Below are 26,722 nucleotides of genomic sequence, written 5' to 3'. Positions count from 1 at the left end.
CAGAATTGCTCTCTTGGTGGGACCTGCCTCAGCATCCAGGCACCATCAGATGCGGTTATGAAGGAGACCCTCACTGTGGTGGAATGGCATTGGACTTGGAGGTCTGGAATCGCTGTCACCTGCCCTTGGGGGCCCAAGGGCCCCTCTGAGCACAGCAGTGACTTAGGAGTTGCACGTCCTGTTTCGGCACTGGATCTAGGTCTCTTTAGAAAGCATCACCCTCCCTTTGTTGGGTGGGTTAATCTATCACCAGTTCCTAAGAACTAAACCCCTGAATTCCTTATCTCTCGATGGTGGTCCCTGAATTTGGGCCAACTTCATCTCTAAACACATTTACAGGGACCTAGCTTGCTTTGTCAGTCACCTGCTCCAGGAGTGCCTGGGGCCCTGAGCCAGCCCTGCTGAAGCCCTGAGTTCTCCTTTACCTCGTGGGAGTCCTCCAGGGGCCCTGACCTCTCACTCCCTCACCGCCCCCTCCCCACCTAAGCGCTGCAGAGCAGTTGGTCCAAGACACCCTCTCTTGTCAGCCGCGCGGTGACCAGGACCCTGTTCTCAGGAAAGAAGCAAAGAATTCACTTGTCCTCAGAACCCAGAAGCTATAGTACTAACCTGCAGGTGTTTTGAGGTAAATAAGAGCTATTTATATTTACAGTATTATTTCTTTAGGAGGACGTGTCTTCTGGCTTAGGTTTCTAAGTTGCAGAGTGCCCGTGTTGGTGGCCACAGCAAACATCTCCTTTGGTAACTTCATGTGATGTGCTCTCTTTTGTGAGGTTAATTTGTGGGAGCAGACTGGTTGGGTTCTACTTTGGTTCAGAAATAAGGTAGGAGTGACTTAGCCTGGTCTTTGTAACCATCAGAAAATGAAAACTGACACACGCCTGAAGTGTAGTGGCATGGTTAAAAAAAATCAGCCAGTGTCAATTCAGAGGCCCAGAAAGTAAATGTCTCACACCATTTGTAGGACATGAAAGAGCAGATCGGCATGCGGGGCTCTCCTTTGCACCAGCAGTAATGCATCAGTAAGTGTGTCCAGATATAATTCCAAGAGGTGATTTCTCTCGGGTTTAAGTCCAGTGCTGTCCAGTACAACTTCCTGCAGTAATTGAATCGTTTGTGATATCGTTAGGGACTTGGGAACTGAAATTTTTATTTTACTTTATTTTATTTTTGGCTGCATTGGGTCTTCGTTGCTGTTTTCTGTAGTTGCAGCGAGCCGGGAGCTACTCTTCATGGCGGTGCACAGGCTTCTCATTGGGTGGCTTCTCTTGTTGCGGAGTACGGGCTCTAGGTGCGCAGGTTCAGTAGATGTGGCACATGGGCTCAGTAATTGTGGCTCACGGGCTCTAGAGTGCAAGCTCAGTAGTTGTGGCACACGGGCTTAGTTGCTCCACGGCATGTGGGATCTTCCTGGACCAGGGCTCCAACCCGTGTCCCCTGCATTGGCAGGCAGATTCTTAACCACTGCAACACCAGGGAAACCCTACTTTAATTTTAAATCTAGAAAGGTCACACGTGCCTTGTGTCTACCATAAAGGAGAGGGTGTTTTTTTTTCCTTTCCTTTATTGAAAGGTGTCATTGTCCCCTCTATGAGATTCATCACAATTTTCCCTGGTGTCTCCTGAATCTTAAAATTTTTCACTGAGGCTTCATATTCCTAATCTTGGCATATGAAGAATTTGTTTTGGTAATGATTCAAGGAAGTTACTTTACGTAATCGTATAGGAACTTCATCGTTTTACGCAGTGTTAAAATTGAGATTAATGTATTATGCATAAAAACCTCCTGCTCTGTTAGCTGAAGTCCTGGTCTAGGACACTGGAGGAAGACCAGGCCAGGGCAAGGCCACGTTTATTTTGTGTAAACTTCCCTGTGTTATTCTGTGGTATGAAATGGCATTTCATAGTGGGGGAAAAGTCAGAATATAGCAGATATTATAAGAATTTGATGTAACTTTATTTTTGGCCTGTGCGTTTCTTTTTTTTTTTTGAAGTATAGTTGATTTACAATGTTGTGTTTCAGGTGTACAACAAAGTGATTCAGTTATACATACATATATATACACATACATATATATGTATACACATATGTATATTCTTTTCAGATTCTTTTCCCTTATGGGTTATCACAAAATATTGAGTATAGTTCCCTGATGTAACTTTAGAGTAAACTACTAAAACGTTTCCTTTTGGGGAAAATAGAGCAGTTTAAAATAACATTTCAACAGTTATAGTCTAAAATGTCACCATATACAAAGGGTTCCTGGACCTATGGTGGTCACCTCAAGTTCACCCACTGTTTCAGGCACAGCTGCTCTTCTGGTCTTGCCACGCAGGTCTTCCCTAAATCACTACAAGTGATTTTGAAACCAAGTAGCATCACCATTGGTTCGAGGACCCCTTTGGGTGCTCCAGGCTTGAGTATCTTGCTAGATACGGAAATGGGCGCCATCCAACTGGGTGGTTGAAAGTGCTCAAAAATATTGGTCATTAGTATTTTGCTGTGTGGGGAAACCATCTTCTGGGCAGAAGGCACAGTCACTAGCTTTAAAACAGTTTACAGTCTAGAGGCGGGACTACTGTGACATGGTCTCCAGGGGTGGGCCCAGTTTATCTGCATCTCTGGGCAGCCAGCCAGGTGATTACGCTGCAGTCAGGGTGGTGGTCAGGGGAAGCACAGGGGTCAGGAGTGGGGGCTGTATTTATGACGACCCTCTCCTTTGCCTGGCCACCCCCTTCCCCCCAAGGAAACCTTCTGATACCCCAGGCGGGACCAGACCCTCCTGTTACACGTGCCCCAGACCATTTAGCTCCCTTGAGTTACTGGCTGTCATTTCAGCCACCTGTGAGCTTGACAGCAGGAGCCACATCCACCTGGCTCTGTGCAGTGCTCCCAGCACCTGCCGACCACAGGACTTTGGGTGAAAGGACAAAGGGTGTGGAGGCAGCAGGACGCTGCGTTTCAGCACTGATGGGTCATCAGCTAGTTAGAGCCTTATCACAAGATGGCTGCGGGCTTGTTCAGGAGTCGGTGTAAGGAGAAAACCAGGTCTCTTAGATGCAATGGGTGGTCCCAGCCGAAGTCAAGACTGCTTACTGCTCGGGCCGGTGGAATGGAGGAGGGAGCTGGCCCTGAATCCTGAATTGTGAATTTCTTTAGGGTGGCTGCGGACCCCGCCCTGTAGCCCAGTCCTCCTGGGCTGAGTTACCCCGCACCTTCCCCCTCCTTGGCCTGACCACCTGGTTGCAACCCCTTCTCCAGGGTGTAAGGAGGCCGGAGTCTTCATCCCAGTGCCTGGGAAGCAACGTAGGACCTCACTGTTCCACAGGGACGCAGTGATGGGTTCCCTGTCTCCAGAGGTCAGACGCATGATAGGTTGAATACTTCAGAGAGGTGGCCCAGAGACCTTTGTATAACATTGTTTCAAAGGAATTTGAAAATTCCTTTTTTCTAATATACACAGAAATTGACAGAGGAGCTTTCTCAAAGTACAATCTCCCTAAATAGGGAACTGCCTGTAGCTGCTTCTGAGTCTTATGGAACTAGATTGTTTCCAAATTAGGTGCTGTTTTCACCTCAGTGCCAGCAAGACAACTCTCTCGGTCTATTCAGGCTGCTGTAACAAATACCACAGACTGGGTGGCTTAAACAACAAACATTTACTTCTCACGGTTCTGGAGGTTGGAAGGTCCATGGTCAGAGGTGCTGATAGATTTGGTTTCCAAGTGAGGTCCCTCTTCCTGGCTTACAAAAGGCTGCCTTCTCGCTGTGTTCTCACACAGTGGAGAGAAATCATCTTTCTCGTCTCTTCTTATAAGGGCACAAATCGCGTCACAAGGGCCCCACTCTCCTGATCTAATTACCTGCCCCCCCCCCAAAGACCTCACTTCTAAATACCATCACATTGGGGGTTAAGGGCTTCAACATAAGAATGGTGTGGGGGGGCACTAACATTCAGTCCATAACAACAACTAATAAAAGTTCATCAAAAGTTTATTTTTGTTGTCGTTTAAACCTGCCAGGCTATTTCCCTATGGTTACTAACATTTTTTTCCCCTTTTATATTTCTTAGCTGAAGGGCAAATCAGTCTCTTGAATGGTACTATTTCTGTGATAGGGAGGACTGACTCAGATGCCTTCCACCGGGACGGTGGGTCTGCAGACCAGAGCCCCCCTCAAAGGGGGGCTGCCCAGCCCCAGCCCCTCTGGACCCAGGCCTCCTGCTGGGCTTCTGCGCTTTGGTTTGTTTTTAAGGCTGGGATCTGGATTTACATGTGAAATGTGAGGTGGATAAGGTAGATAGTGGATGTATTGTTGCTTGTCTCTTTTATAATAAGCCAAACAAATTACTTGCTGGGGATTGGTCTGCCACGTGCCACAAGTTTGCCATCCGTGTCTTGGGGTCTTGTGCAAAGGGTGCTCTCAAGTGTTTGCCTGAACGGTCCAGCTCCAGTCTTTTCACTTACCTGTGGATGATGTGTGTCTTATTTTAACCGTGAATAGTGAGCCACAATCTGCACTATTAACACCAACTATCGTGACTTGGCAGCGTGTGATTTCAGGGAAAACAAATGCAGGTTCTATTTGTACTCTGCCCAGAAAAGTCTTACTTTGGTATTTCACTCTTGATTTTTTATCAGAATTCCACCAGGTATTGTTATGAATGCACTAGTGCACCTTGCATTGTAAATTCTGTATGAGTTCAGAGTGGGGAAGTGGTCTTAAATTATTCCTGAAAAACCGAAACAAAATTGCCGAAACTCCTAAACTAATACCTCTACATTGGTGTATTTGATTTTGATTTAACTGTCCATTAGTGAGGCTCATAGTGGGATGATTAAATAACCTACCAGTGAGGAAGGATAATCTACCTTGATTAGAACGCTCAGGTAACCCCTTTCATAAACTTACAGTAAGCCCACCGAGGAAGTACGTTGTAAAATGCGACTGCTACGTGCAACTGCGATTTACAGAATCCTGGCTTTGAAGTACTTCTTTCTCGAAGTACAGTTTGTCAGAATGGGCATCCTGACCTTTCTATAAGGTGTTAAGTAGAACGAGGGAAGACGGAATCACGTAAGAGCCCTTGTCCTCCCACAAGGCCACTGTTGGCCATTCTCTCCAGGTTTTTGCATTATGCAAACCTCACTCACTAAGCACCGTTGTGTAAGCAGATGTGACTCCTCAGGACACTGTCATCCTTTCCAACCTTCACGTTTCCCTACTTTTCCTAAAGGTCGCATCAAGCACGAGTCTGGAGGAATGTTCATCTTTCTCTCCTCTATTTTCAATAGGTGGAATACATGTTGGTATCTTTTGATCATGAAAATAGAAAAGCCCAACTGGTACTGTCTGGAGAGGAACTTCTTGAAACTCTGCAAGAAAAGGGGGAAAGGACAAACCCAAAGTAAGCTGATGTACTGAAGGCTTCTTTGAGAGTTTCTGAAACTGTTAGGACCACTGGAATATCATCCTCTCCTCCCACGTACAGGAGACAGGAGAGCACAGCAGTTTAGGGCTCTGGCTCTGGTTCCCAGTTGCCTGGGTTCAAATCCTGCTTCCTCTGCTTAATAGCTGGGTACCCTTAGATGGGGTACTTAACTTCTCTGTGCCTCAGTTTCCTCAACTGTAAATCAGGGATAATAATAATACCTACCCCTTAGGGTGTAGACATTCTAAATACGTTAGTAAGCACTTAGAAGAGTAAACTCAATATAAAGTTTGTTTACTATTTAAATATTTTTTTAAAAAATTGGCAGTTACCAAGATCACAAACCATGGTGTCAGAGAAAACTTGCAGATGGGTTTTGCTTGGCTGGCAGGATGTTTTTTAAATATTTCTTTATTTCAGTAGACAGAGGTGAAGGGGGCATGTACCTCCAGTTCATTTTTCTACCCACTACATTTTGGGAGGCTGGGTTTGCATTTGGAACCCAGTCTTAAACTGAAGGAGGCCTTAAATCCCCACGTCCTTCCCCGCAGAGTGGACAGGCTTGCTTGCCTTGGACAGTGCATGCCCTGTGTGTGTCTCAGTTACTTATAAATATTTTAGACCCAGCACTTGTAACCCTTATGTAGTTGAAAAGCTGTGGAAGATTAACAGCCACTGGGAATTGTAAAGAGCCCTTGGCTTCTTGTATACCCAGTCGTTTCTAAGTTTTTGGAAGCAACTTTTTCAAAACTAAAAATGGAGCAGACTGCAGCAGAAGAATAAGATGGACTGAAACCTTTTCTCCTCTGTAGCCACCCTACCCTTTGGAGACCAGAGTATGGGAGCTACATGATCGAGGGGACACCTGGCCAGCCGTACGGAGGGACCATGTCTGAGTTCAACACGGTCGAGGACAACATGAGGAAGCGCCGCAAGGAAGCGACATCTCTGCTGGGGGAAAACCAGGCCCTCTGCACAATCACTTCGTTTCCCAGGTTAGTCCCTGTGTCAACGTGCATGGCTGGCATTTCAGAGCATCCGGGTATCAAGAGAGCAGATCACAACCCAGCACTTGACCCCACAGCTCTCATGCTTTGCAGACAGGTCATCCTCATCACACTGTGTCCGGTAGAATCTGTAACATTAGAGCTGCAGGCAGTCATATGCCAGCCTCTGCCAGTGGTGGTGGTGGCCGGGGGGACTGTGGAAGGACCCGAGGGCCACAGACTCCGCAGGCCGAGGGGAAGGAGCAGTGCACAAGGAAGGATGTGCGTTACCCCCAGATCAGATCAGGGGGGCCCCCCGACGAGGGGCTGGCATCAGCGCTCCCAGGGTCTGTTGATACATATTAACAAAGAACAAGGGAGTCACTGGGTCATGTTTGGATTGTGCTGAAAAGATTTAGGATTTGTCATCAAACCTAGTTATGGCTAAAGTTTCATAAGAGTAAATATAAGGTAAATATGAACAGTGAAATTCTGTCCTTAGCTTATTATGAGGTACGTAAATATCACACAGTTATACATAGGACCTGTATGCAAGAATGCAGTTCTACCAAATCGTAAATCTGGTTATCTCTGCCAGATATCTGTCAGATTGTGGCAAAGTATGCTTACCTCCCCAAAGTTCAAAAGCACTTTGGGGATTGGTATCCGTGGCCTGGAACACTCTGAACTATTTTTATGCTTTCTTTTTTTTTCCTGATAAATGTCCACGATGAACATAGGCATTCACAGTCACACCACTGGTCTTAGGACACTTAAAGGGAATTTTGTTTTTTAAAATCTCCATGGTCACATATAAATAGTTGAAACCTTGTTTAAGCAACTCATCAGACATTTAGAGAAGTATCTTTTTCCTTCTCTTAAGTTATTATGAAGGGAGGAGAGTTGAGCTAGGAATAAGTTTTATTCTAAAAATCTAATTTTTTTAAAAAAGCCTAACCATATCTTTTATGATGAGAGGGTATTTTGGGATTTGTAAACAAAACAAAGATAATAATTATTTGTTTGTAGAAGCCTCACCTTACATCCACAGTTAAATGATAAGGGAAGTTTTATTTCGGGATCAAGAGGGAGAGCAAGACTCAGTTTCTTCAGTGTAAACAGGGTGATTCTCTTTCCGTAAACAGGTGCAACTGTAGTGTGGCCTAGCAACCCAAACAGTGGTCGTGTGACTGTTTACATTTAAATCAATCCGACTTGTATACAATGAGAAGTTCACTTCCTCAGTCTCATTCGCCTCCTTCCACCTGCTCAGTACCCACCTGGGCAGTGCAGGTCGTGAGCATTTCCATCCCTGCAGAGGTTCCGTGGGATGGTGCTGGCCTGGAGGAAAAGTGGGGCTGGGGGTGCAGGTCTGAGTCCTGGCTGCCCGCTTCCTGCCAAGTACACATGTGCTTCTCCAGCCTGATTCCGGTCAGCAGAGAGACCCCCAGATCTCAGTTTGTCACTCTCTGCAAGGGCTTTTCCTAAGGCTGCAGGCTGTCAGTGAATAATGTACGGAGCTGCAGGAACTCTGAGGAGCCCCATCATAGCTGGGGCTGTTTTCCAGATAAGATCGGCAAGTTCAGTTGTTGTCCACAAGGCGAACATGGGCGGCCAGTTTTATAAAAGGTGAGGTTGAAAATAAGGCACCGGCTAGTCTTGGCTCCCAAGCCAGAAGTTTCCCACTGTCGATCTACACCCTGCTTTGTTTCTCTGTTGGAATTAAAGCTCTTCCTCAGGTCAAGGGAGATAATAGCGTTGGGTTTCAGCCTCCAGAGGGAGATCCTGGGGGTGGACAGGGGCACCGGCAGAGAACCTGCCTGATCTGGACGGAATCATGAGGTGCCTGGCAGAGGCAAGAAGCAGGAGGCCTGTCCCAAGTCGAACCAAGCTGATGGGGAGGTGGTGGTGTGCAGGGGTCAGAGCCGGTAAAGGAAGACACCTCAGAAACCGCGTGGGGGAAACAGCCAAGGCAGCCAGGACGTAAGTAAGCGCTCTGCAGACCCTGAGTGGACGGAGGCTTCTGATAAAATCGGCAAAAGGGCTGCAGTCACAAGAGAAGAGCTTGGTGAGCAAGACAGACTGCAAAGGCATGGCTGCAAGGGGCACAGTGTTTGCAGAACACCTGTGTGCCAGACCCCTGAAAAAGGCAACGTTAAACATGCATGTTTTTAATCCCTGAAGACAGATTCTATCTCTTTAGTTCTTCAATTTGTTGTAGATTAGGCTGCCCTGGGTTCACACTGCCCGAGTTCAAGCCCAACCCAGTGGAAGGAGGAGCTTCCAAGTCCCTCTTCTTTCCTGATGAAGCGATAAACAAGCACCCGCGCTTCAGGTGAGTGTGTGGATGACTCAGATCCCTGGATCCCTGCCCTGGGGGTGCAGTGTCCCTCCCGGAGTCCTGAATTCCAGCTCCTGTGGTAATTAACCAGAGGAGCCCACAGACCCACAGCTACGCCTGTTCTCGGTCCCCCAAGGCTGCTCGGTTGGTGCTGCTTGTTTCCAGGCTGGATCTGCCTGTTTTCCAAGTGATCCTAAAGTTGTTCACTTAGCCACAGATGCATTTCAATCCTAGCTCTGTTAACACCTGTTTGGAGAAGCTTTCTTGTCATCATTTTTACCTTTTCCTCCTCTGAAAATTACCGCCAGTATCTGTGGTCTTCTCATCCCACTCCATATACCTTCACAATAAGGTAAAATGTGTACAATACCTGTGTACATAGTAGGCATGCTCTACCTTCTGTTCCACTAACTCCTAAGTCTGTTGGTCTGTAGTTTTAATTCTAGGGTTTCAAGTTGCTTCAGGGCCCACACCAGTCTGATCTCAGCTTTGGACCTTTGAGTCTCACCTGTCATCCTGAACCCGGGCTCCTGACCTAGAGTTAGGGACCTGTGACTTCTCAGTGTTCATTCCTGTAACAGGTCTGCACACCTGCTACGTGCAGAGTCCGTGGGGAAGATAAAGACATATAAACATAGTTTCCAACATCAAGTGTTTATAGTGTGCCAAGGGGAAGGTGGAGATCTTCAGCTGCAAGAAAAGGTAGATTATGACAGGTGTCCAAAGATGGTAACACCAGAGAGAGGAAGGTGCTTCTGACTGAGGGGGTCAAAAGCAGGCCTCCTGAGAGAGGTGGCATTTACACCGTCGACAGCAGCACTGCCCAGTAAAACCATAATGCAAGCCACACGTGTAATTTTAGTAGTAATTTTGTAGCCACCTTAAAAAAGTGAAAAAGGTGAACTTATAGTGTATTTTATTTAACTCTATATATCCAACTTGTGACCAGTATTTTTTAATTATTAATAAGTTTTACTTTATTTCTGTACCAAGTCTTCAAAATGTGCTGTGTGTTCACCCTCAGAGCACATTTTAATTAGGGCTGGCCGCACGTCCAGTGCTCACAGCCACAGTTTGCCTAGGGGCTTCTGGATCAGACATCGCAGGCTGGAGGATCGTATTAATGCTGCAGGATGGGTGGAGGGAGTGCTGAGGTTCTGGGGTCCAGAGATGCCCGGGAAACATGAGTACCACAGTTCGGCTCAAGTCTTTGGACTTAGCATGGAAAATGTTAGAGACATAGGGTGAGGCCAGACCACGGCAGACCTTGGACACTTGAGCTTGGTTTGGTGAGTCACACGGAGCCGGGGATCAGGGCTTGGGCAGGAGAGAGAATGACATTCTCAAACAAGAACCAAAGGACGTGGTATTAATGCAAAGCCTTCTTTCAGGAAATCCCCTCAGTCTCTCGGTCCACGTGAATTTTCAGTAGGGATGTCTTAGAGGATTAGTTTGAGGGAGGATTTCATTCCGTGTACTTGCATATTGTCAAATTCTTCTTTTGCATGATGGTTCTTAGGTGACCAACTTAGGACATTTGTTGTCGGTTTTTTAGTACCCTCACCAGGAACATCCGGCACAGAAGAGGAGAAAAGGTTGTCATCAACGTCCCAAGTGAGTCTACAGAGGTGGCGGGTGGGAGGGGACCCCCCCCCATTGTTGTTAATCCTTGACTCTCACCCATTTCCTGCTCTTTTCTTTCTTTCTTTTTTTTTTTTTTTCAATTAATACTGCAGTATTTAAGGACAAGAATACACCATCTCCATTTATAGAAACATTTCCTGAGGATGATGAGGCAGCAAAGGCTTCTAAGCCCGACCACATTTACATGGATGCTATGGGCTTTGGGATGGGCAATTGCTGTCTGCAGGTATCATTTCAAATATCCAGAGAGGCAAGCTGTCCTCATCCGTTTCTGTTTATTAACTTCTTTTCTTTATATGTGCATGTTTCCTTTTTAAAAATCACATTTTAATCAGGTTGAAATAGTAGCTAGTACTTCTTTCTGAAAACCAATGAAGTTATCTTCGTAAATTCACTGGAAGTTATCTCTGGACAGAATTTACGGAATCTACAGTTCACGACAAAGACATAGTTGTTAATGAACTTAAAAGGTGAAATATTCCGCAGTCACTGCCTCTGTTCTCTCTGTGCCTAATTTTTGCTGCCATCTAGTGACTAGCTTTGAGATTGTAAACATTGCTCAAATCTTATCATTTCTGAAAATGAATTCTGGATGCACTCCAGTGAGCTTGTGATCCAAGGGAAGGATTATTTGGACTTTAAATTTTTATTTTCCTGCAAGGCCATCTAGTGGTATAAAAAGAATAAATATTTAGCAGCCCATGTTTGCCTTGCCCCTGGCTACGTTTCACAGGAGGTATTGTAGAATAGCCTTTCTCTCAATGACTTGGTTAAAACGTCCCCTGGATCTAGTCAGATTACTGGCACCTGTGGCAGGGATGGTGTCCCACCTCACAGGGGACCTGGAGCGGGGAGCAGGAACCCATCGGGCTGCCCACAAGCCTGTGTCTGGGCTTTAGCTGTGATTTCTCAGGTATTTGGGCAACTCCCCTTCTTCTGGTCTCGGTTTTCTCAACAGCTGAAAGAAGCGTTTATATTAAGGCTGCTTCTAGGTCTGTCTCTGAGCTAATATTCTTTGTTTTTATTAACAGTATTGGTTTTAACCTTTAATTTGTTTAAAATCATGTTAGAACCGAAGTAAAAGTGGCACAAAATTTAAAGTTTCAAACTGAAAATTTCAAAAGAAAAAAAGAGGGCCTCTTGTTATTATCCAAGGAGATTTTCTCCAGTTCTGATTATTTGCTGATTGGAGCGGTGTGAAGCCTGACCCCACATGAGCACCCCCCAGCCCACCCCCAGCCCTCAGCCTGCCTGCCCTCCACACGGCTGGGGACCCAGCATCCCATCATTTCAGGCAGCTGCACACAGACACACACCTTCCTGCACATGTATCTTGGATGTGTTTATTTTACAACTATGTATAATCAAAATTGAATGCCAGAGTCAGCTTTTTACATGCTAAGTGTGTTCAAATAACCATGGCCAAGGATACCATTTTCCCTGCTTTCCCTGACTTATATAGGTGGTATAAAGCGTGTCTTCCAAACAAACCTAGGCTATGAGTTTCCTTCCAGATGGACACACTTCATAAAAAAGAGACCTGTTGACTTTTAACTGCCTTATCTGCTTCCCTATCTTAATTGCAAATATTTCTAAAGAGAACCATTAAGCTCTAGAACTTAGAGTGCACAGCTTTAAAATCTGTCAGTGCCCTTGGGGGACCGATTGCCTCTTTTTCTTGGTTTAATATTAAACCAGGGTGTTTTGCCATGGACAGCACAGTTGCCCCATTCCAAAGGGATAGTCTTTCCCTTGAAACACTGTGTTTACACAAATAAATATGTCCTAATGGTAGGTAGTTTACATTTTTATTGCTTGTAGATACAGTTTTCCATCCAGTTTAAGCTTTGTCATGGGTTTAAGGTTGTTTTCTTTTTCTCAGTGGTGTGTCCAGCCACCCCACTTTCAATACTCCACTTAAAAGTCTTTAGCACAGATAATGTAAGTATATGGTAAATGAGACAAATTCCATCAATCACCACAGAAATCTCTGCTTTATCTCTTAAGTGGAACACTAGAAACTACTTATTACAATAAGGCAAAAAAAAAAATGGTTTCAGAGTTTTTGTTTGTTTGTTTTTTAAGGGTAGCGAGCATCTTACTGTACAGAACAAAAAGTACTTCAACTATATTCAAAGTCTTGACTCTTGGTGAGGGACTTTGCAGGACTCATTTAATAAGTTCATGCATATTGTGATAGGCTTCCCCCCGCCCCCCAAGAAAATCCTATGGCTTCAACACTGGGTTCTGGACAAATTTTAGATATTTAGGTTTCTAACATCAATTTTTCATACTTTCTCTTTTTTTTCCCCTCATCAGTTTCCTAGTGACATTGCTTCTCTTCTTTATATGATACTTTAAAAGGATACCAGAATCCAAAACCGTTCATATATTCATATCTTTTTAAGGTGGTAAGAACTCTTTTTTTTCTTCCCCCACTAAAGCCTTTACCACAGTGATGTCTCAATGGCTCAATCAGCCCTGGGGTAAAGAAGCTAGTTACTAAATATACTTAGAATAACTAAGTCGTATCACTGTTCTAACTCGGCTGTTGAATTCCAATTGCCAGTTTTCTTAAGCATATTTTTCTAGGGTTGACTTTTTCAGAATTTGCCTGTGAATTGTCTAGTATATACTAGGCCATCTAAGAGAAGCCAATCAAAAACCTGGAAAGAAGAAATGCTTATCATAGGATCTTCTTAAAAACAAAAATAACAGACTCTAAAATAGCTAAGAGTAACTCAAAAAAGGACCTAAATAAACTAAGAGATGTATGTTCAAAAGCATTCAGCAGTCAAAACCCTTGGGGGAACATTTAGGTATTCCTGATCTCAATCCATATAAGTTTGGGCTATAGGGTCAGCTTTTCAAGTATCCCACCATTTTATAAAAATAAAACTTATCTTTGCTCCTGCGTTCTCCTTTTTAGCACCCTGTTTCCTTCAAGATACTCTATTCACTTAATAAATATTAAGGACTAAGTGGGTGTCAGACCCTGTCCTACACACTGGGGACAGAGAACCGCAAGGCAGACCCCTGCCCTCCTAGGGCTTACACTTTAGGGGTGGGGTCACAGCAGATAAGCCTGTAAATACTCTGCTCGCCATCTCCCCCACTTCTCATTTAACTCTTACCCACAGACAAGCTGATTTCTGCGTTCCCACCTCCTGGCAGAAACTGCCCTGGTTTGGGTTATTAGTGACCTGTCAGTTCTTCTCAATTTCTGTTTTCACCTTTGACATTCTTGCTCCTTTACACCTGTGACACAGCTCTTCTCCGTGTGTTGAATTAATTTGTAATGGCTGGGTACCTATCATTACGTTTTAATTAAAATATAGCACTGACTTAATAATTCACATAGAAATGGTAGGAAAGTCAGGACACAGTAAATGGTCTGAATCATCGTTTTCTGTAGTCAGTCACCACACTGACGTGAAATGCCATGAATTCAGCGGTTAGACCCTTGAGTCTCCAACAGAAGTCCTCTGCCATTTAAACAAAAGCCAAAACAAAACAAAAAAAAGCAAAGTTGAGACCTGGCTAAAACTACTGGAACTAACAGGTTGCGATTAGAATAGTAAACATTCACTCAGCTGCTAGTTCAACTATTAAGCACTTAAATTATTTACTGCACCAACACAAAATCCAAATGTGCCAACACAACCACAGTTTGCGTTCCCTGCCCCTTCCGCTGCCCCAGCCCTGCAGAGGGCAGCACTGGTTTTTTTTTTTTTTTTTTGGTTTCTTTTGGGTAATTGTTTTGAGGGGATTTGCACTAATCAATTACGTGATCTCCTTCTCTGCCTAACTCTTAAGTCCTACTTACCCGTCTTGTGCAAGCTCCCTGGGCAATCTGCCCTTCTTAGTACATCATCTGGGCCTACTCCCCAAATCCTTCTCCAGCTCGGATTTTTCTTCCTGGCCCCAGCCCTGGAGACCAAGCCGCTTACAGGGCTGTTTCGCTCTTCCTTGGCCTCATAAGCCCATTGTGTCCTGGCGCCACTGCTTCCCATCTGTCCGAGGAGCACCCAGGCCAAAACCCAGGTCACTCCTCACTCCTCTGTGCCCACTGGTCACCAGGCCTGCTTTGGCCCTGCTGTGCCTCTTCCCACCAGACTTCCTCAGTTTTTTCCTGGACAGTTGCAGTGTTTTAACTGCCCTCTCTTCCTTCCTCCAGTCCTGCCCCCTTCCGAGCTATCCCCCACTGTGCCACCAGTGAACTCTGAAACCCATCCTTCGCATCTCCAGATCCCCCTTTTGTACCAAAATGTATACAAGCCCACAGATGTGGATGGGCAGCTGTAGAAGGAAACAAGTCAGTGGAAGAGGAAACGCCTGGCTGAACTTCATTGTTAATCTAGGTCTTATTTCTCTTTCCTGACTTCTTAATCTTACTTAACTTTGGAACATGGTTATTTATAGTGGATGTGAACATGATTAAAGCCATTTTCTAGCAAAATTCATCCGAGACAGCTCTTAAAACTCCCGTGTTCAATGTTGTCATCAACGGAATGACCATCACATGCCATGACCAGCCACCTTCCTTCTCAGACTTGGCTCCTTGTGGAGGATGGTACTGATTTTGTGTTGTTGTGTAATAACTTGGGATTCTTAAAACAGGTAACGTTCCAAGCCTGCAGCATATCTGAGGCCAGATACCTTTACGATCAGTTGGCCACTATCTGCCCAATTGTCGTAAGTAGAAATCACACCTAATTTTAACTACTTCTTTGTACAAAATAAAGGCTGCACGTGCAAAATTTGCTGACCATGTACTATTTAAGTCCAGTTAAGACTTCATTTAGAACTGAACTAACATGAATAATACGCAGACTTAGAGCTAATGGATAAGAGTCTAAGCTGTAGAGTTTACCGTTGCCAGTAAGGCATTTTTGTGTTGACGTGTCGAGCTTGAGCGTAGCCGTTTTCCCCCTCCCATCCCGCCTGTCCTCACGGTATAGAGAAGATGATTTGAAAGAATCAGAGGCAAGGACTGGAGTCACTTCTGGTGTAGTTCACCATGAGAAGGCAGGAGCAGTAGATGTAGTAGAAATCTGTAGGGGTTGCATAAACTGATTCTTCCAGACCAGAGGTAACTGCATGAAGCTTTTTTCAGCATGTAAATGACACTTTGAACTTGCAGGTACTTACTTCTGTTTGTTTTTAGATGGCTTTGAGCGCTGCGTCTCCTTTTTACCGAGGCTATGTGTCAGACATTGATTGTCGCTGGGGCGTGATTTCTGCATCTGTAGATGATAGAACCCGGGAGGAGAGAGGACTGGAGGTGGGAGTGATTTTCCTTAATAGTCTTTTAAGTCCAGCAGGTAAAATGGGGATATTGTCACTGCTTACAGTTTTGAATTTGCCCTTAAATTTTTACCCTGAGTGGGTTAGTCACACATGGGAAGAAGCTGACAGGTTATCAACCTGTCTTTGGCTCCACAATGCGTGTTTGGGGTGAGAATGTAGGAAATGTGATTTGGTTGGCGGTGGGGGGGGCGTTCAAGTTAATTTTCATCATTTGTTGGAGCCAGTACTTGTTTTACCTTCAAAAATTAGTAGTACAATTTTTCTATATTTTGGGAGTCAGTGCTGATGGCTGTTTTTACCAGAAAGCTTTTTGGTGCTACATGAGTGCTTTGTCTGTGGTGCTCTCTGTTGTGGAAAGTGTAATCTGTTGTCAGGTTCTTTGGCCTGTTACAGAGGGTTAGGTTTGCCTAATGAGGTAGGTTTGTGCCTCTTGTTTGCATGTTGAACTGCATCTCTCCAACCAAGACTGTGCATCAGAACCACCTATAGAGATCTTTAAAAATAAGTACCCAGGCCCACCCTAGCCCAGTGAGTAAGTATGTCCAGAACTGGGACCTGGACATACATGTTACCAAAGGAGCCCTCACAGGTGATTCTGATGTTCTCGACTGGGCTGCCCTATTGATGCTCTGCTCTTTATGTAATTGTTCATAAGTTGTTGAACATGCCTTCTAAGTAGAAATAAACTTTAAAGCAGAAATCATTTTAATAGCTTTGTTTTACATTATAGTTTTATAGTTTCGCTTTCAACATTGGCATTTTCCTATCTTAATGAGAATGAAGGTGATCCACTTTTAAAAAAAGAAAAAGAAATATATATATATTTAAGTCATGTCAGAAAACAGACTACTTAAATTGTCTCCAGATTTTTTTTTAATATAATTTTTCTAATACTTTTCAGGATTAACTAGCTTTTTTTCGGGATCTCGTGTTCGGGTTGGACAGTTTTATGTAATTACAAATATAGTATATAGGCTTTTAATATAATTATTTGGGGCGTTAGTTTGTTTCCACATCATTTTATATGGCATTCATTTAATTTTTTTCAATTTTAGCCACTGAAGAACAACCACTATAGGATCAGTAAGTCCCGATATGATTCAATAGACAGTTACTTATCTGAGTGCGGTGAGAAATATAATGACATCGACCTGACGAAACACAAAGAAATCTATGAACAACTGTTGCAGGAAGGTGAGCCTCTGTTCCTTTTGTCTAGATTTGATTGTAAGCCTTTAGTTCTTCAAAGCCCTTTTAAATTCCTTTGCTGACTCCTGGCCTGGCTTCTATTTTTAGTGTGAAGTCTCTTAACTTTTCTCATGAGGCTGCTTGTTCTTAAAGTTTCAAGTTCCAGATACTTGTGAGATCTTGACTTTTAGCAAAAGGAGCTGACTTTGGAGGTCTGTCCCTCGGTCCACAGCTCTGCCCCCACGGGCATTGTGTAAGGAGCGAACACACTCCATAGGATAAAATCCTGGGAGACACGAGAATCCTGCACAGCCCAGCCATTTCCTAAGCTTCTAGATGCCCTTTCTTCAGACTTCCCGAGCTGTCCTGCCGTCTTTCTGGGCATGGAGAACAGCTCTGATGTGAGTGGTGTGACCTCTCTCTGCAGGCATCGATCATCTCCTGGCCCAGCACGTGGCTCATCTCTTCATTAGAGACCCGCTGACTCTGTTTGAAGAGAAAATCCACCTGGACGACGCCAACGAGTCTGACCATTTTGAGGTATCTGCTCCGCTTTGAAGGTGTTTCACTTCACTATCCAGGGTGGAGGCCGTTGTCTGGAGGGGCAAGGAGTTGATGACAGTAGAAGCCTTCTATGACCTCCATGACCCAGTGCAGCAAAGATTTTAAATTGGTTCAAGTACCCTTATTTTATGATTCTTACTCTCCGGTTCTGGATTTTTCATTCAGTATTTTCTCTTATTTTCATAGCGATGAAAAATGCAAATATGCAGCACAGGAAAATAACACGACCGCTTCTTTCAGGACTGCTGTCGTGTCGCCTGACTTCCGTTAAGCACTTGCTGTTTTGTCTCCCTAGCAGGTCACGCTCCACGAAAATCTTAAATTGTACCTTTTTGTATTTGTAAATTGAAGAGTATTTGGTATGGACAGTAAACGGTCTGCTTCACGTATTAAATATCAAATCATCTTAATACCTTACTGGAAAATTGGTTTTATTCTCTGCTTTTTGAATACAGAATATTCAGTCCACAAATTGGCAGACAATGCGATTTAAACCTCCTCCTCCAAACTCCGACATTGGATGGAGAGTGGAATTCCGGCCCATGGAGGTACGCAGCCCGTCGGCAGGAACCGACTTGGACGCACCCGTTCCCAGCCACCTGCCACCCACCCGCACCCTTGTCAGAAGCTCGGGTTACTTGGAAGGCAGCACAGATCACGTGTGTGCGTGTTACACGCAAGTGCAGCAGCTCGGGAGGACTGCTTCTGAGAATAGATGGTGGGCAGAGGCTTCCAGACCCAGGTGGGAGGTTAGGAGATGTTTGGGAAAGACATGACCCTCAGGGGCCTCGCAGGGAGGAGCTGTTTGCACGGTGGGCCCCTAATGTCTCGGGCCCCGTGTCCAGGTTCAGTTGACAGACTTCGAGAACTCCGCGTACGTGGTGTTCGTGGTGCTGCTCACCAGGGTGATCCTTTCCTACAAACTGGACTTTCTCATCCCGCTGTCAAAGGTAAGGACGAGTTTCAGTGTAGGGCTGGGTGTCTGTAGGTTATCATCCATTGCTCATTTATGTATTTTTTTTTTTTTTCTTTTTAAGCCTAAGTTTATGCTATAGATTTTGGTACCGTTTTGGTGGAGACTCCTGGAAAAAAATGTTAATAGTAGCTCCTTACTCAGCCCATTTGGAAGACATTTAGGGTTGCATTTGAACAATCTCTAGTTTCTAGAGGCTTTTGACTCAAGATGATGGCGGGAGGGATTCCCAAAAATGGGTTTCGCCCTGTCCAGTCCCAGGCCGATCACGATATTAGACTCAGGACGGAGGGACGCGTAACTTCGGTAGTGCAGGGAATGGAACCAAACTGGAGAGGTTTCTGGAGAACATAGTTGGCGCTGCACTACTGGAAAAACAAATCTGAATCAGCCTCAGCCCAACAAAAACCAAGAAGGAGCTTTCCGGAAGCAGTTTCCCGGCAGAGCCTTGGAACAGTTCCAGGCTGTGAGGCAGCAAGGCTGGGGGCCGCGGGGCAGTAGCCAAGTGAGTATAGAGACCTTTGGTTCCTGGCCGGTGGGTCTCTTGGCACAGAGAGTGGCTGGGAAAGGCTGCCGGGCGGAGTGAGGATCTGCCAGGGCTCAGGGCTGGAGGGAAGAGAAGCAGAGCTGCCCTGTCCCAACACACACACACACCCTGAATGTGGTACAGCCACTGGGGAGATGAACGCACGTAAGGAGGGTTCACGTGAGCTGCCAGTTTATGAAATACACTTGACATGCGTGTAACTTATAGTCAGTTCCTCCGTATCTGAGAATTCAACCAGCAGCAGATCATGGAATACTGTAGTATTTACTGCTGGAAAAATCCTCATATAGGTGGACCCACATTGTTCTGCGGTCAGATATAGATGTCTGAAAGTCAGTATAAAATTGAAAACTTTTAAAGAGAAGAGCCCATGGGCCTGCAGAGTATATTACCCTCAGTGAAATACAGTTAATTTTTTTTTTTTTTTTTTTTTGGCCGTGTAGCATGTGGGATCTTACTTGCCTGACCAGGGATCAAACCCGCACCCCCTGCAGTGGAAGTCCAGAGTCTTAACCCCTGGACTGCCAGGGAAGTCCCAAAACACAGTTAATTTAGAAACTGGAAGGAATTTTAAGATAAATTCTCATTAGTGCCCTCGAAGAAATTCTAGAGAAAGGTCACATCTTAAATAAACAAGCCCTGTGGACCAAAGAACATTTGGAAAGTAAGAGTTCTCAGAAACAAGGGATGTGGTAGCCACACTCAGTATGCTTACCAGTAAGCAGGTGTGGTTGAAGATCAAAGTCTGTGATTTAGGGGAACCAAACTGAGATTCATCCCAGCAGGATGGCAAAGAAACAGAGATTATGGGAAAAAGGATGAGAGGATTTCTCTGGAAAGCTCAGGGTTTGTATCAAAATTTAGAAGAAGAGAACAGTCTATACAAAAGAGATGTGAGATACAATAAAGAAAATAAAGAAATAGAATTTCCCCTGAGTGAGAGTCCACTGAGGATGAGACAGAATTATTCAAAGAAGAACCCAAGTCTAGGAATTTCTGAATCTCAAAGAGAAGATCAGTTGTCCAGACAGGAGAGGAAATTAGGATACCTAAACTTCCGGCCAAGAGGGAGAAGAAAATCAATTGATATCATTTCTCATCTACAACATTAAACACTAGAAGAGATGGCGAGAGGTCTACAGAATCCGAAGGGTAAAGAATTAGAACCATGCCAGCCAAACTAGTCTTTAAATTGCAAGTGATTCTAACAAAAAAGATCAAGTTAGGGCTAAATTAAGCCAGAAATCTTATCTAGCAAGGGGATAGTGGAAGGAGGGGAATGGTAGATACTTCTTAATGCTTGACACTTGTAGAGAGAGTTTCAAAACTACTTGTCTAAAAGTAAGAAAGACCACTAATAGTATAGAAATAGGATTTGTCGCCTCTAATCTCCTAGCTAAAGAGGTGGGAAACAAGCAAAGCTTCCTGGTGCCACAAAAGTGGGTCTGGGGCCATGGGCGTGATAAGACATTATGGTCCAGACAACATACAGTGGTAAAATAAGATGAAAACAAATTTGAATAGACTAAATTCTCCTATTCAAAAGCTAAAACGGGTGATATAAAATAGCAGTGTAATGGTACATGTTGTTTGCATAAGATATACTTAAAACAAGGACAGATGTTGACAGGAAAGAGCTCCATGTGACCTTTTAACAATTCAGGAAGGGCAAAGTCTTAACAGACAAAATGTGAGAAGGTCTTAAATGAGATACAGGGAACAATTTTATATACTCTTTTCAAGATAACATTAGAGCCATTTTCTTTTTTTTAACATAAAGTGTAGCAAACATTTCTCAGCAGCGTAAGAAGAATTTAAAGGCACTGTAGTACGGTGGGTAAGATGTGGCTTCCAGGTGAGCACTCAATTCATGAATCACTTGCACTACTTACTACCTTTTTCACCGGGACAAGTTAGTTGTCCTCTCAGTGCCCCAGTTCGCAGGTGTAGAACAGAGACACATGGGCTGTCGTAAGGCCATGCGGGGTTCGTGGAGTAAGTCACTTAGCACAGTTTCTGGCGTGTTACTCAGTAACTGACAGGCCATATAATCAAAGGATGAGAAAGGCCACAGGGGAATTAAATGACACAGTTAATAAGCTTGGTTGTGTCGCCTGATCACAAATCTTACACCATGGCACACCTTTTTTAAATGCCCTGAGGAAGAATAACAAAAACTAATTAAGGAAAATTTTCACTTCTCAGAAGTAGACACTGTATAGGATACATTCCCACCAAAGTTGAACAAGAAAATGTTCAGGAAACATTTAACTATTGGAAATTTTAAATCGTTTTCCTAGTAGGTTCTAGATTAAGTCAAAACTAGAATTATAGATGCAAACTAGTATATATAGAATGGGTAAACAGCAAGGTCCTACTGTATAGCACAGGGAACTATATTCAGTATCCTGGGATAAACTAGAATGGAAAAGAATACATATGTGTATAAGGAAGTCACTGCTGTACAGCACAAATTAACACAATATTGTAAATCAACTATACTTCAATAAAATTTTTTTTTAAAAACTAGAATTATAGATTGTTTAGGAAAATGATGCCAGCAAAGATAATTTCTAAGGGAAAATCACAGCTTTAAGTACTATAAACAGAAATATTAAAAATAAACCTAAGTAATTAAATAAGAATCTAAAGAGCTGTAGTAAAATTACAGCTTTTTAAAAGGAATTCATAAAAGCAGAAATTAAAACTGATGATCTTTGTGAGTTTTTGTCAAGACTAAGAAAAATACAAACGTTATTAGAAATGAAGCCAGATGTTCCTAGCCATGATAGAATTTTGGATCGCTTGAATATGTTCCTGTATCTAGATTAATCCGAAGGTCATATGTGCCTTAAAACAAACAAAATAATGATAGGAATTGATCAGTGTGAGGGGGCAAAGCTAAGTAATCAAAGACTCTGTACTGACCATCCCTCTTCAACATGACCTCTGACTTGTGTCTGTTTTGTATATGGAGAGTCCCCTAAGATTTCATTATAGAAATAAGGGACTACTACTAAAAAGTTTTAAAAGCTCTACTTTGAGGGTCTTAAAAGGTCATTGGAGAAATGGAGAATTCACAAATAGGGGTTGGGGTCTCCTGAGGGAGTGGGCACGGCAGAGCCGCAGGTGGGCAGGCAGCATCGGTGACCTACCCTGGGAGGGGTCACCTTATTCCAGATCCCACAGCCCGCCTATGAGGCAGCAAAGCCCCAGAGGTGGGGAGGGCACAGCCCTCAACTCCAGGTGGCAGGAGAGGCAGGAGCGTGAGTCTGGGCTGTGAGGAGGGACCAGCCCCCTGACCTCCCAATGCCATAGATTCATCCCAGGGTGTCTCAAGGGACCTCGAGATGTGGGCAGCCTACACGAGTGTAAGTTTCGCATTGATTTTTAAGGTAAGCTTCTCTTAGAATTGCCCCATTGTTATTAAAAAGCACATCCCAGCAGTCTGGGGTTGAGGGACACAGCCCCACATGACAGTGCAAAGTCTTATCTGGCCGCCAGCAAGCGCTGGCTGTGGGAGGCTTCTTCCCAGATGGGTCCAGACCGCGAGGTGAGCGAGGCACCACAGCCCCCAAATGCGCCGGAGCGGGAGTGCCCTGACTTTGGCAACGTTCTCACTTGGCTGCGATGGTTTTCCTCCTTCAGGTTGATGAGAACATGAAAGTAGCACAGAAGCGAGATGCCGTCCTGCAGGGATTGTTTTATTTCAGAAAAGATATTTGCAAAGGTACTGCCTTCTCTTGCATTTTTGGGGTCCCTGTAGGCCACACGGGCCGCTAACACCCTCTGCGCCCCTCTGGCAGGTGGCAACGCCATGGTGGACGGCCGCAGCAAGACCACCGGCAGCATCGAGCCAGCAGCCGAGGAGTACGCACTCATGACCATCGACACCATCATCAACGGCAAGGTAGGGCCCGCGCCCCAGCTACCCCGCCCCTCCCCCCACCCCACCCCCCGCCCCCGGGGAGTCGGCTGACAGCGCACCCCGCTTCTTGCAGGAAGGCATGTTCCCCGGGCTGATCCCCATCCTGAACTCTTACTTGGAAAACATGGAGGTGGACGTGGACACCAGATGCAGTATTCTGAACTACCTGAAGCTGATTAAGAAGAGAGCATCCGGTATGGCATTCTGCACTTTGCTTTTTTAAAAATCTTTTAACGTAGGCAGAACCTCACAATCTTACAATATTCAGTTTTTAAAGCAGTCTTTTATTAAAGTATACGGTATCGTAAATCAATGAACTTTCCCACGTTGTACCATCTCGGCGGTTGGATGCACCTTGTAATCTTTGACAGTCACGGTTTGATTAGCAGTGCTTTTTTTCTTTTTTCTTACTGGTTCATACAATAACGCTGCATCTTTAAGCCGATGGCCTCTTAGGCAACGAAATACAGTATCTGGATTGCCTGTTCGACATTTATGCCCGACTGTGTGTGTCGTGAGGCACCCTGGGCTCTTTGCACAGTGAGTCTAAGCCAGTCCTCAGGTTAACTAATAGCACAGCTAAGACGGTGGCCGTCCACCCTGCCTCCCTACAGGGGTGCCCTGGAACCCCACTTTCTCAGCTTTGAGATCATGGTGAGTGGGGAGCTGTCAGCCGTGACTAAGAGGAGAGTAGCAGTGGCATCTGTATTTTGCTCGAGGCTTCTGTAAAATTTCCAGACCCACAAAGGATATACCCCACCCCCCAAACGCTGTATCTGCCAGTTTCTGTCTTCATGCATCTACTTCTCATTATTCTCTCCGCCTCTTTGATCAGATGGCTCTGGGGAACTCGGGGGCGCTCCTGTCCCGGGGCAGTCTCTTGACACCGGCATGGGCAGGACTTGGCCAGATGGGAGAGCTCGGGCTCTAGTCCGCACACATTGGCTCCCGTGTCTTAGAGCCGACAGCATCACCATGTGGGTGGCATCTAACAGGTCCCATAGCAGTGGGAGGTGTGTGTCCTCACTGCCTGCCTACAACGTGAGACCCTCCCCGGAGGGATTCTTCAACATTACAGCCACGCAACACAGCTCGTTCCTGGCCCCTGCCACGTGGCTACGCCAGAAGGCCACACTGATTCTTCTTCAGGATTGTACTATGTGGGCCAATAAATGTCAACTTACGAAAGAAGAAGACCAAACAAACAAACAAAAAAAACCACTATCATTAAGTTGTTAAAAAAAAAAAAAAATTTTTTTTTCAGGAGAATTAATGACAGTTGCCAGATGGATGAGGGAGTTCATCGCAAACCATCCAGACTACAAGCAAGACAGTGTAATAACTGACGAGATGAACTATAGCCTTCTTTTAAAGTGTAACCAAATCGCAAATGAATTATGTGAATGCCCAGAGTTACTTGGACCAGCATTTAGGAAAGTAAAGTACAGTGGAAGTAAAACTGACTCTTCCAACTAGGCGTCCTGCAGAAGGAGAAATGCTTCACCGTGTTAGTGAAAGACTGACCGCAGGATCAGCCCGTGTGCGTGGTGTGAGGACCAGATAATAGCACTGCACTGTTTCTTGAGCTGCTCGGCAGAAGTGGGTTTAGGCAAATCTAGAGTTTATACAGTGTACATGTACATAGTAAAGTATTTTTATGATTAACAATGTATTTTAATAACACTATCTAAAGTCATTTGTGAGCTGGCTTGTACATTTTTCAGTTCTGACTCTGGAGCAACTACTGTGGAAACGGTTTTGTAAATGTAACTTACTGATAACTATACCATATCTGCATTCCAGAGTTTAAAATGTTTACTATAAGTTTTTGGGTTTTTTTAAAAGACTTTACCTGGACCTGATTCACTGAAATCTATCACTTCACCTTGAAAACAGTTTGTCCTGCTAACTTTCTTTGAGTCATCTCCTTTGGCATATACCTGAAATCACTGTTGAATCCACCAAAGTGCTTTGAGGGGAAGCTTAGATTTCCGGCACCTTACCTATGACGATTCTTTTGTAGTTGGAATAGCTAACCCCTCGGTAACCCTGTCCCAAGCTTTTCCCACTAAACAGAACCCACTGAACTGACAGTACTTTCTGTCTACGTTTGCTAATTTTGGCATCAAGTTTGAAGACAACTCTGGAGAAAGACTCTGAGTTCACGTGTAGTGATTATTGGGGGTAATTTTTTTATGGAAAAAGGGGAGAATCGTTTTTCTTCTTGTACATACCAAGAGTAATGTCAAAAATGCCGCCACCTCTTCTGTTGTGGTCACCTGTTTATTCTGATTGCGGCTGTCTACTTAAATTTTCAAATCAAACACAGCTGCTGAAGTTTTTGTTTTGCTACTTTTCCTCTAGTTTCCAGTAAGCATATTACAGACATTCTTCTAAAAGCCATTCATTCTAGATTTTACCTGGGGATTATTCTACATACTACTTACCTTCTCTGTGAAACTCATAAATTAATCATGATATGCACTAAGTTTTGTGAATCAGGACCCTAAATGTTTAATTGTAAATAATTTAAGTTTCACAGAGTTGTTAGAGCTTTTTGTTGAAGTTTTTTCCCCCCAATTAGTTAAAAGTCTTAAAACTGCTTCTGAAAAAACTATGTATAGTAGATTATGCAAACTTCACAGGCATAAATATCTAAACTGTCATGCTAATTTTAAGAAATTGCCATAAAGCTTCAGCTAAACCTGTTTGTGTATAGATGCTAAGGTTTGTGCTATATCTCATACATGCATTTTGGAGGATTAAAGAACACCTGTTTTTCCTTTGCAATCTGCTTGTGTAAATTCAGTTTGTAAAAAGGCAGTAAAGTGTTTGTGGTATGAGGAAATAAAAGAATGGAATTGGCATTGTGAAAACTCTTGAATGTGTGAGTTGTACAACTAAACGGATGGTGGTGAGGGTGGTTTTTTTTTTAATTAGCCCAGATATGCCAGGAAATAATTTCTTCATCATGATCCTCTGCTCCTTCGAGAAAGACTCACAGTGATGAAAACAGATGCCTCACCTCCCTAGTAGCTGTCAACCCCTGTGGGGAGAGGAGAAATGACCACTGGAAGTGAATTTTTCTTTTACTCCAAACTGTCGCTGTGCCAAGTCAATGGTCACATGGTGAGTTACAGGTAAATCGGGCTGTGTGCGCACTGGGGTGCTGTCCCGCTCAGACTGGCTCAGCGGGCCCTGCAGAGAACTGTTTCCAACCCATGTCTTTGGACTCACATCCCTCTCCTACCCCCAACCCCTAGTTCATCTTGTCCACCCACTTTTCTCAGCTTCATCTGCTTGTCTACTTTTATCTGAACGATCCTAGGGCAGGGTCATTGTCAAACTAACCTGCATACATGTCTCTTACTGAAGTGCACCTCTGGCTCTGTGGGCCTGACATGGGGGCCCACGTTCCTGCATTTCTAAGAGGCCCCCAGGTAATGCTGACGCTGCTGGTGTGTGGGCCACGTCAAGTAACAAGGACTTAGATCACTTCTGTACCTCAGACACAAATCAATTCTAAGTCTCAAATGACACTGGTCTTCAATTCGAATGTGTGTTTATCTGAAAACCAAATAACGGCACCCTATCTATATCCAAGACAGAAAGTACCACCTTTCATAAGCTTTCCTGCCTGAACTCAGCTGAGGGTTCAGGGCTTTGGGAACAGAACGATGAACACTGAGATAAGCAAAGAGGGCCTTTTCCTTGGTGGAAATAGCTGCGGCTGATCCCGGACCCTCACTTAGAACACAACTGGCCCTAACTTAACCCATCCAGTCTCCTGGATTGACAAGCGGTTTCCT

At 44.4% G+C, this 26,722-nt stretch overlaps 1 protein-coding gene across 1 annotated transcript in view; it reads left to right on the top strand.

The window, feature by feature from the left end:
- GCLC (glutamate-cysteine ligase catalytic subunit) overlaps window positions 1-25,799 on the top strand; it is a 38,620-nt gene extending 12,821 nt beyond the window's left edge. Inside the window, exons 2-16 of the mRNA XM_029243445.1 lie at window positions 5,296-5,408; window positions 6,245-6,427; window positions 8,640-8,753; window positions 10,315-10,373; window positions 10,496-10,629; window positions 15,024-15,098; window positions 15,571-15,687; window positions 16,769-16,907; window positions 17,329-17,441; window positions 17,921-18,013; window positions 18,311-18,415; window positions 22,634-22,715; window positions 22,792-22,895; window positions 22,987-23,107; window positions 24,178-25,799. Coding sequence (XP_029099278.1) covers window positions 5,296-5,408; window positions 6,245-6,427; window positions 8,640-8,753; window positions 10,315-10,373; window positions 10,496-10,629; window positions 15,024-15,098; window positions 15,571-15,687; window positions 16,769-16,907; window positions 17,329-17,441; window positions 17,921-18,013; window positions 18,311-18,415; window positions 22,634-22,715; window positions 22,792-22,895; window positions 22,987-23,107; window positions 24,178-24,389 — 1,764 coding nt within the window. The 3' untranslated portion in view covers window positions 24,390-25,799. The remainder of the gene's footprint in view (window positions 1-5,295; window positions 5,409-6,244; window positions 6,428-8,639; window positions 8,754-10,314; window positions 10,374-10,495; window positions 10,630-15,023; window positions 15,099-15,570; window positions 15,688-16,768; window positions 16,908-17,328; window positions 17,442-17,920; window positions 18,014-18,310; window positions 18,416-22,633; window positions 22,716-22,791; window positions 22,896-22,986; window positions 23,108-24,177) is intronic.
- The last annotated feature ends 923 nt before the right edge of the window (window positions 25,800-26,722 follow it).

The sequence above is a fragment of the Monodon monoceros genome, unplaced genomic scaffold, assembly GCF_005190385.1.
Source record: "Monodon monoceros isolate NGI ecotype Baffin Bay Population unplaced genomic scaffold, NGI_Narwhal_1 Super_Scaffold_3, whole genome shotgun sequence".
Classification (NCBI taxonomy): domain Eukaryota; kingdom Metazoa; phylum Chordata; class Mammalia; order Artiodactyla; family Monodontidae; genus Monodon; species Monodon monoceros.
Note: the sequence above shows the minus strand (reverse complement) of the source record. Positions and strands in the feature narration are given on the sequence as shown.